At 37.8% G+C, this 11,089-nt stretch overlaps 1 protein-coding gene across 3 annotated transcripts in view; it reads left to right on the top strand.

Moving 5' to 3' along the window:
• The first annotated feature begins 5,340 nt into the window (after window positions 1–5,340).
• Window positions 5,341–11,089, top strand: part of LOC135199003 (aldehyde dehydrogenase X, mitochondrial-like) — a 46,419-nt gene continuing 40,670 nt past the window's right edge. For 2 of the 3 annotated variants that reach the window (XM_064226928.1, XM_064226920.1), the window contains exons 1-3: window positions 6,947–6,987; window positions 9,567–9,666; window positions 10,075–10,179. In XM_064226928.1, the coding sequence (XP_064082998.1) occupies window positions 6,962–6,987; window positions 9,567–9,666; window positions 10,075–10,179 (231 nt within the window). In that variant the 5' untranslated portion in view covers window positions 6,947–6,961. Of the gene's footprint in view, window positions 5,527–6,946; window positions 6,988–9,566; window positions 9,667–10,074; window positions 10,180–11,089 lie in introns of those variants that run through there. The other variant, XM_064226933.1, reaches the window with a different exon arrangement.

Below are 11,089 nucleotides of genomic sequence, written 5' to 3'. Positions count from 1 at the left end.
TATCTGTATATATATATATATATATATATATATATATATATATATATATATATGTGTGTGTGTGTGTGTGTAAATAACAATATATATGTGTGTTTCCCTCTCGAGAAAAGTGATAATAAACCGACCGACCCCGATAACGAAAACTTACGAAACATCACCCGGTGCAGATAACAGTCCCTTCGAATTTTGATCCGAGTTAAGCATATGCGAAGAACAGATTGTTTTTATTGTTGTTAGATTAAAGACTTATCTATTCGCAAACCGTTATGACACACGAAAACCAGTTATACGAGATAACTATAAACTGAAACTGACAAATCATTTGGCGGCTCCAAACGGGAAAATGAAGCCTATAAAGGGACTGAAAAGTCTATTGGAATATTCCTTGTTATTTTAGCTGATGACTCCCAGTAAAACTGATACAATTAAATCCATTAATAATAGCATTTAAAATACATATTCCACCACATCATATCTTTTTTTTATTTAACGCACGACGCATGCGCACTACCTATCATACATTATAGGCCTGGACGTGTAACGTGGTCAAATTTCCTACATCTCTACACACTAATGTTGTTTCCTATAAATGTAAAAAATGTTGGCTATTTGTTGTAATTTCGGTGATCAAGCGATCACAGATGCTAGAAAACTTGCTCTTCTGCAGCAAACGGTGCTGTAGTAATTAAGTCTTTGTAGTAGTAGCAAATAGTGGCGGTAATTAAGCGTGAGATTGTCTTCCAAACATATTCGATTGAATATCATCTTTGCATCAGTTGCGTAGGTTTTGAGTTCCACAGTCGCTATTTTGTCGTATTTTTTCATTTCGGTGTTTCAAAATATTCGGGAGTTGGTCTCATAATCTCCTAATCAATGAATGGTAATGGGAACGATTCTCTCTCTCTCTCTCTCTCTCTCTCTCTCTTCTCTCTCTCTCTCTCTCTCTTCGTGCACTAAATTTCATTCAGCGTTTCAAAATATTCGCGAGTTTGCCTCATAATCTCTTCCTCAATGGTGAGTCTCTCTCTCTCTCTCTCTCTCTCTCTCTCTCTCTCTCTCTCTCTCTCTCTCTTGTCACAAAAGTACAAAAAACCCATTTACAATGGGTCTGTCAAGTGGTATTATATAATAATAATAATAATAATAATAATAATAATAATAATAATAAGACTATACAGCCAACTAAGAGGGGAAGACAACCACCCAGAAATTCCTGAAGCCGAACCAAGTAAGAGACTCTGGGAAAACATATGGAGCAATCCGGTATCACACAACAAACAAGCAACATGGCTCCAGGAAGTCAAGGAAGAAGAAACAGGGAGAATAAAACAAAGATTCACAGAGATCACGACAGACACAGTCAGACACCAACTAAAGAATATGCCAAACTGGAAAGCCCCAGGTCCCGATGAAGTCCATGGATACTGGCTCAAAAACTTCAAGGCCCTACACCCACGAATAGCAGAACAACTCCAGCATTGTATCTCAAATCACCAAGCACCCAAATGGATGACCACAGGAAGAACATCCTTAGTACAAAAAGACAAGAGTAAGGGAAATATAGCCAGTAACTACAGGCCTATCACCTGCCTACCAATAATGTGGAAGTTACTAACAGGTAACATTAGTGAAAGGCTATACAACTACCTAGAGGAGACAAACACCATCCCCCACCAACAGAAAGGCTGCAGAAGGAAGTGTAGGGGCACAAAAGACCAGCTCCTCATAGACAAAATGGTAATGAAGAACAGTAGGAGAAGGAAAACCAACCTAAGCATGGCATGGATAGACTATAAGAAAGCCTTCGACATGATACCACACACATGGCTAATAGAATGCCTGAAAATATATGGGGCAGAGGAAAACACCATCACCCGCTCCTCAAAAAAATACAATGCGCAACTGGAATACAATACTTACAAGCTGGAATAAGACTGGTCAAGGAGGTTGAATATCAGGGGAGAGGGATCTTCCAGGGCGACTCACTGTCCCCACTACTCTTCGTAGTAGCCATGATTCCCATGACAAAAGTACTACAGAAGATAGATGCCGGGTACCAACTCAAGAAAAGAGGCAACAGAATCAACCATCTGATGTTCATGGACGACATCAAGCTGTATGGTAAGAGCATCAAGGAAATAGATACCCTAATCCAGAATGTAAGGATTGTATCTGGGGACATCAGGATGGAGTTTGGAATAGAAAAATGCGCCTTAGTCAACATACAAAAAGGCAAAGTAACGAGAACTGAAGGGATAAAGCTACCAGATGGGATCAACATCAAACACATAGATGAGACAGGATACAAATACCTGAGAATAATAGAAGGAGGGGATATAAAACACCAAGAGATGAAGGACACGATCAGGAAAGAATATATGCAGAGACTCAAGGCGATACTCAAGTCAAAACTCAACGCCGGAAATATGATAAAAGCCATAAACACATGGGCAGTGCCAGTAATCAGATACAGCGCAGGAATAGTGGAATGGACGAAGGCAGAACTCCGCACCATAGATCAGAAAACCAGGAAACATATGACAATACACAAAGCACTACACCCAAGAGCAAATACGGACAGACTATACATAACACGAAAGGAAGGAGGGAGAGGACTACTAAGTATAGAGGACTGCGTCAACATCGCAGAACAGAGCACTGAGGCAATATCTGAAAACCAGTGAAGACGAGTGGCTAAAGAGTGCATGGGAAGAAGGAAGGACTAATAAAAGTAGACGAAGACCCAGAAATATACGAGACAGAGAAAGACAGACAGAACAGAGGACTGGCACAACAAACCAATGCACGGACAATACATGAGACAGACTAAAGAACTAGCCAGCGATGACAATTGGCAATGGCTACAGAGGGGAGAGCTAAAGAAGGAAACTGAAGGAATGATAACAGCGGCACAAGATCAGGCCCTAAGAACCAGATATGTTCAAAGAACGATAGACGGAAATAACATCTCTCCCATATGTAGGAAGTGCAATACGAAAAATGAAACCATAAACCACATAGCAAGTGAATGCACGGCACTTGCACAGAACCAGTACAAAAAGAGGCATGATTCAGTGGCAAAAGCCCTCCACTGGAGCCTGTGCAAGAAACATCAGCTACCTTGCAGTAATAAGTGGTACAAGCACCAACCTGAAGGAGTGAATAGAAAATACGATCAGGCAAAGATCCTCTGGGACTATGGTATCAGAACGGATAGGGTGATACGTGCAAACAGACCAGACGTGACGTTGATTGACAAAGTCAAGAGAAAGTATCACTCATTGATGTCGCAATACCATGGGACACCAGAGTTGAAGAGAGAAAGAGAGGGAAAAAAATGGGTATAAGTATCAAGATCTGAAAATAGAAATAAGAAGGATATGGGATATGCCAGGGGAAATCGTACCCATAATCATAGGAGCACTAGGCACGATCCCAAGATCCCTGAAAAGGAATCTAGAAAAACTAGAGGCTGAAGTAGCTCCAGGACTCATGCAGAAGAGTGTGATCCTAGAAACGGCACACATAGTAAGGAAAGTGATGGACTCCTAAGGAGGCAGGATGCAACCCGGAACCCCACACTATAAATACCACCCAGTCGAATTGGAGGACTGTGATGGAGCAAAAAAAAATAAATAAATAAATAAAAAAATAAATAATAATAATAATAATATGCTTCACTTAAGAATCATTACTTTCTGTCCTAATACATATCCCATTACGTTAGGCTGAATCGTCAACGAACCAATTTTGCACGTCATATTATAATTCTATTAGTATCATTCGAAATAAGCGGACATACATAACACAGAACAAGCATTAGAGACCATTAAGGGCTTTGTACCCGATGATCTGTACATACTGTATGCACACAGCGACGTCGAACCACCTAAAACTGGTCAGGTGATCAGCATCTCGGTTCATATCTTTGAAGGAGGAGCTGGTTTTTACCGGCTCTTGGCCTGTTATCCCTATCTACTTGAGTTTTGCCTCCAGCAGAGAAAGCGAAATTAATTATTTCAAGCCAGTGGAGTGATTATATAATCCAGAATTAACCTCTTTCCCTCTCCGCTTCAACTACGACCCACAACAAAATGGCTAACAATGATATAAGTCAAGAGAGGGAGAGAGAAAGAGAGAATTAGTAAATTATCAATACAATTAACTGGCTTTAATGTATAAAGTAGACTATCATAAAACCTTAAAACTCGGGAGAGACGAGAGAGGAGGAGAGCGAGGAGAGAAAGATGAGAGAGACGAGAGAGAGAGTGGGGGGGGGGGGGGAGGGGGAGGGAGGGAGAGAGAGAGAGAGAGAGAGAGAGAGATGGATTTATATTTAAAAATAGTCTCGTACAAATATGCGCTTCAATCTGAAAGATGAAATGGCGGGTCAGTAGCATAAAAATGAAAAGTGGAATTCTTGTACTTCAGGTCTTACGTTTTTTTTTTTATTATTATTATTATGACAGATAAAGTAATTGAAAAGGAAAACTACAATACGATGCTGTTGAGGAAACCCTAGATGAAAAACTGATAATGAAAGAGATAACTTATCAGTCGACCGTTCTGCTTAGATACCGTTTTGCTTGCTCAAGCAAGGGAACAAGTTACAGCATACACTCTTGAATTATCATACAAAACAAGAGGCTTCAAATGACCAAAATCGGCGAGGTGGAATTTCCCTTGTGGCTGCCGAGGACTAACTTAGCTTGTCCGGTCTCTCTCTCTATCTATCTATTTATCTACCTAGGTACCCTACATACCTATCTATCTATCTATCTATCTATTATGATCATTCTATCTATCTATCTATATATATATATATATATATATATATATATATATATATATATATATATATATGTGTGTGTGTGTGTGTGTGTGTGTGTGTGTGTGTGTGTGTGTGTGTGTGTACGCATACAAATTCGAAAGGATGGTTGTAATAAAACATTTAGTGTGGTGGTATTCTGGCTTACTTAGTGTGTAAATAAACTACTTCTAATCTAAATTATTTACATTCCGTTGGAATTGCTGAGTACTGGAAAGACTATGTGGCAAAAAGTACTGCATTATAAGTGCAGATCGGAAATATTATTACATCCATCTTATGAAACATTCGGGAAATGTTCTAGGTCTACCCATATTTTTGCATTATGTAAAAATTGAAACATAGGGTAAGTTTGACAATTTGCGAATGACACCTAATTTTATTTCTCTATAAACGACATCAAGGTTACAAAAGTAACGAGGGTAACCACGCCCCTCTTTGCCCTTAGTTGCCGAGTGATCCGAGTGCCCTAAACGCGTTGGCAACAGCGACCCCCTCCCTACAAACCCCCCCACTCCCTCCCTACCTACCCGACAGGGAGGAGGTCTTGGGTGAACGATGTTGAACTGAAGAAGATTCTTCTTCAGTCTGTCAGACTCTGCCGGCATTAACTTGTCAGTCATAATTAGTGGCCATTGAAGCACCGAAGACCGTTCGCAGTCATGGCTATTAGAAACCCAGAGATCAAGTATACCCAGGTATGAGTGTGTTGGTGTTGTCATTTTAATATTGCAGGTTTATTTCGTTGCTAAAAGAAAGAGATGTTCATCCTCTGAAACGTAGCTTGGCCATTTATTAGGTACCTCGCCGTGGATGTACTTTAGTTTACCTTAGCCATAGGCCTAGACTAAGCTAGGCCTATAAGGAAATAATAGCTAAATAATCTACGTAAGCAGTCAACTGTCATATACCTATTTTCCAAGAATATTTTGGTAGGCTAGACCTACCACCGGCTGCCTAAACACAAGGTAGACTTTTTAGTAGGTCCTAGGCACTCGTAAGAAAACCTAATTTCCTTAATCTTTAGGTAATCTTGCTTTATAGATTGCTGCGAAGCTTTCCCTAGACCTAGGCTAGTAGGTAGTAGACTAGGGACCTAGTACTAGGTACTACCTAGCTATCTACCTATAATCCCGTGTTTACTTTATTGACAATTTTAAGACATGAGCTTAGGTAGGTAGGTACCGTATCAAATCAGAATGGAATTAGACTACTTCCTACCACCTAGTAGGTATAGGCTGTAAATTTATTTTTGGTTTGTTATCGGTAGTGCAGTTACAATTGCTTGTGTTGTTGGCTATGAGTTTTTTTTTTTTTTCACTGCCATTGTTGTTGGTGCGTGAGATGACACTTAATTGATGTCCCTTGTCTTTGACCTTGAGACTTTAGGATGTTACATTCCTGTGTTTGAAAGGGAATCGGACACAAAATTAAGGTTCATGAAGTCGTGCTTTTTTTAGGGAAGGGGGTTGTTAAAGGATAAAGTAACCCAATACTGTATATCCAAGTCATTCGCAGAGGTGGGGGAACCGCCGGATGCAGTACTTGGTGTTAGCCTTTGCATTTTTGCACTACCGAGGCCTAGAAGCAATATCATGGAGGATTTGTTCCTTTGGGTGTCGGGCACTTTATTTGTTATTATAGGTAGCTATAACTTTGTGTCTGATAGATTAGGCTTTATGTAATTGTCAGGACACTACAGTATATTCAAGTCTTTTAATTAATCCAGTTTGCAGGTGATGCAAGGGAAATGCTTTTAAACATTTACCAATAACTGGATTGAGGAAAGTGGAGCAATTCCCAGCTTAACTTGTTAATAGGACTAAGATACTATTAAAGGAATAAAAGACATGTTATTATTGCAGAGTACTAATCTTTGAGAGTAGCTGTGCCACTTGTGTGTAAGTGAAAAAGTTGCCAGAACCATTGAGGTAGATGATTACAGTTGTAGAAAGATTTCAAATTGAAAATATTTCTGCGGCATTAACCAGTGAATACAATATCTAACATGGACCTTGTCCATTGCTGCTATTATCGCAACTCATCAAGAAATTTTTTTAATTACCATTAATTTAATTAATAATTACCATTAGTTTTGACAGTACCTATTTCTATGCTATTGGGGGTCCAGGGATGAAACGCCTACCCTACTATTCAAGGTAAGGTTAGTTCGGATAATGTTCGTTTCCGGTCTGAAGATCCCTACTCGGTTTTATTTTATATCTTTAATCTTTATAAAAAAAAATTCTATATATATATAATTCTTGCAAACTAGTATTTATCACAATAGAGAAATAAAATATATTATTAATATTATTGAGGAATTTTTCTAAGTTTCAATATTTTGTGAAATGCTCTTAGGGACATTTGATCCCCCAGGGGCTAATACTACACACAGTGAAATACATTTGAACCCCAGGGGATAGTACTAAACATGATGTGTTAAGTGCTACCCATCGTGTGAAATTGGAGCGCAGACCAGAAATGAACTTTTACCGTTAGCTTCTCCCTTTCATGCTTCCTGCTGTACGTATTTCCCTTACAGTACTATTACAGTAGCAGCGACACAGTACTTAGGAAGGAAATGTTATTCCTCATGCCTGAGTTTTAATTGTGTATTGTGCACATTTAAAGAATAGTATTTGAGTATGCACCAGAATATTTAACCTGAGAATAAGCTAGCTTTTGATCAAAATTTGTCTATTAAGTCCACAGTAGGCTAGCATTAGCAAATGGGATAAGTAAACTTGGTACAGTATTCACTTTACACAATACTGAAACTACTACAGTATTGTTATTCATATCCAGCACATGTAGGCTGCAAGACTTAGCCGTGCATGTGCCACCAAAATATACATTAATATTATTAACTTTTTAGAATAGACAAGACCAAATTAGTTTGCAGTAGTGGTAGCTTAGTAGTGTCTCGGACTGGTAATTTTGCCACTTGATGTCCAAGTTTTCTCTTGTTTATCTTGTGCTCTTGGTTTTATAAATGCCTGTCTGTTTTGTTTGACTTCACTTTTAGATTTGATCAAGATGTTAAATTAGAGCAAGGATTTCTAATAAAAAAAAAAAAAAACCTACTTAGTACAGGCTAGTAATGAAGGCTCATGGAGTGTGAAAAAATGGTTTTATGTGTGACAGACTTGAAATTCTAGATTTATGTATAGACTGATGAACTACTAAATTAAAAATTAACCTTAGGAGCCGGTATGAAAAATTAATATGCAGCACCCCAGACTGGGGAAACTTTGAATTCGGCCAATTTAAGAAAAAAACACCTCAATGGAAAGAGGAAGATATGCAAATGCACATGCTGTAAGAAAAATAAAAAAAATTTTCCCTACCTTCCACGAGAAGTTGAAAATTACTATTTACAACACCTTGTGGGGTCTTTTTTTTTTTTTTTTTTTTTTTTTTTTTTTTTTTTACAAGGCAGTTGTAAATTTTACCATGTTATACATGTTTTTTCTAATAGATAAATTTATTTTATTTTGTAAAATTATAATTACAGCTCACACAATATCAAAACAGATAAGAAATAAAGTCAGTAACAAATTCCGGCATTGTTGTTTTAAAACATTTACCAAAATTTACCAACCACGAAGATGCAATAACTTTTTTGGAATTTATAAAGTTTTTTTTATTTCTTTGGAAAATTACATCTATAACTGACATACCATCATAAAAGATAAGAACTAAAACCAGCAGCAACCTTTTGATATAAGCAAATTTATAGAAAGATGTCATGTGAGACAGAGAAGCGGTACATTCTCCCTTGAAGTCAAGACCATAGCTAAGCTTTCAGCTGCTCAGTCTTTCATCTTAGCCAGTCTGAAAGTTGCCATTAGTGAATTTATTGGCTATAGAAGTACAGTGTTCCCCTCATATTCATGGGGGATATACCAGACACTCTCCCCCCCCCCCCCCCCCCACAAATAGCTAGAACCCGGGAATAAGTTGAAACCCCTATAGAAATACTTAAAACTGCCCAGTTTGTTAGTTAAAACATGAGAAAAACCCACTAATAATTTATATACCTGGTTTTTAATAGTTTTATCACAAGAAGTGCATTCATGGTGAAATTGATAAAAAACCAGTAATTTGTGGATATTTTTCATATAAAAAATCTGTGATTAGGCAAATTTTCTGCGAAGAAGGAGGAGGTTATGTTCCAGAAAGAAATCCGCAAATACGGGGGTTCTCCGTAATGGCACCTCTTTCCTGCTCGATTCCCTCAAATCGATGGCGCGTAATATTGTTACTCGCCATGAGTCACTCCGTCATCCACCCAAAACCTATTATTGCTACTCATGTCCATCCACTAAGGGTTAAGAAATGGTGAAACAAATGGTAATTGTCAAATATTCTAACCCAATCCTGTTTGCTTAGTCACAAATATTCAATCCCAGTCCTGTGTGCTTAGTCACGAATGCGGTGTTAGGCACTGATGATTAGGCCCTGAATTAATGGTATACGACATGAAATCACTGTAGTCATTTAATATGTATCACTTTATAGCATAACATCACCACTACCATATATATTATAAAAGCCACCATATTTATTGGTTGGTTTGCAGAATTAAATATTTTTTCTCCCTGGTATTTTTACTGGGTTAGTTCCAAATTTTTGCAAGCATTTCTGGGATGCTAACTTAATTTTACCCATTGGGATGCCATAACCTAGGCATTCACAGAGATGGAATAACTAATAATGTATTGTATTACCATAGTAGTTTCCATGGAATTGTGAGAGGAGAAACTATTGACAAGTGTTGGGCCTGCCACAAATCTCTAAACTCAAGTTTACTTCATAGTACAAAAGAATTGAAAGTAAGAAATCTTGATACTGTATGGAATATTCTATAATTTTCGTTTTTGTTTTTGTTTAAAAAAAAAAAAAAGATTCTATGTTTGTGTTATGGTAAAAAAATTAGGAAAATCATTGTGATATAACTTTTGATTTTACTTTCCCTCATTTATTATGAATTGCATTTTCATTTAAGTTTTTAATAACTAGGTTTATGTAAATAGGTTGACATTTTTATTTCCATTGTCAGAGTTGCTTGTCTTGGACAGCAAAATTGTCATAGATGATATTGATTCGGGGAATTTTAGGCATTGTTATTGATAGTATTATTATTAATATTATAAAGGAATAGTTTATCCAGACCTTTGAGCCTAGTGAAGGCTCTTCTTGAGCTAGTTAATTTAAGGCATTTGTATACTTTTGTATTTCAGCTTTTTATCAACAATGAATTTGTCGATGCTGTTGGGAAGAAGACCTTCCCAGTCATTAATCCATCAACAGAGGAAGTTATATGCCATGTTGCTGAAGGAGGAGAAGTAAGACCTGATGAAATTTTTGTTGTTGTTAACTGGATTTTTTTGTACATGGAACTTACCCAGCAGATATATACTTAGTTATAGACTCCGTCGTCCCCGACAGAAATTCGAATTTCGCGGCACACGCTGCAGGTAGGTCAGGTGATCTACCGCCCCTGCCGCTGGGTGGCAGGAATAGGAACGATTACCGTTCTAGAACCAGATTTTCTGTCGCGGTAGTGTCAACATACGTTGTTGCTACCTCCTGACGTTGATTTTCATTTTTTTCATCGCCATCGACCTTCTGGGCTGTCTTTTGCAGGGAAGTACTGGGTCTTTGGTTTGGCATACGCTTTTATTAACTTTTTAATGAATTTGGCTTCGAAATTTCGAAGAATATATTACGTGAAACTACCGAATTTTTCGGTAGACACTTATATTTTGCAATAAGGGAAATATTGATATTTTTTTTTTTTTTTTTCACTAATACGTGTAAAGTAAGTTAGAACTTGATGAAGGAAATATAAGATCTAACTTCCTACTTTAGGAAGTCAGAAAGCATATAACTAGATACGCTTCCTTTAGAAGCTTTAAGAGCTCTCGTACTAACGAGCAGTTAGAGTATTGACAATTCTAGTAGTTGTTGCATCCGCATCACCTTCTTACTCCACAGAATCTACAAATTCATATGTGCAAATTTGAAGATAAATGGATGGAGCTCAAAAGGCGAGCTCTAAAAAGGTAAGAAGTGAATACAGGCGGTCCCCGGGTTACGACGGTTCCGGCTTACGACATTCCGAGGTTACGACGCTTTTTCTTAAATATTCAATGGAAAAATCCGTCCTGGGTTACGACGCTTGTTCCGAGGTTTACGACGCTGACGCTTCCGACGCTCCGAGTTTGGGAACGATCGCTTTTAAAAAACGCATAC

This window comes from Macrobrachium nipponense, chromosome 23 (assembly GCF_015104395.2).
Source record: "Macrobrachium nipponense isolate FS-2020 chromosome 23, ASM1510439v2, whole genome shotgun sequence".
NCBI lineage: Eukaryota > Metazoa > Arthropoda > Malacostraca > Decapoda > Palaemonidae > Macrobrachium > Macrobrachium nipponense.
Note: the sequence above shows the minus strand (reverse complement) of the source record. Positions and strands in the feature narration are given on the sequence as shown.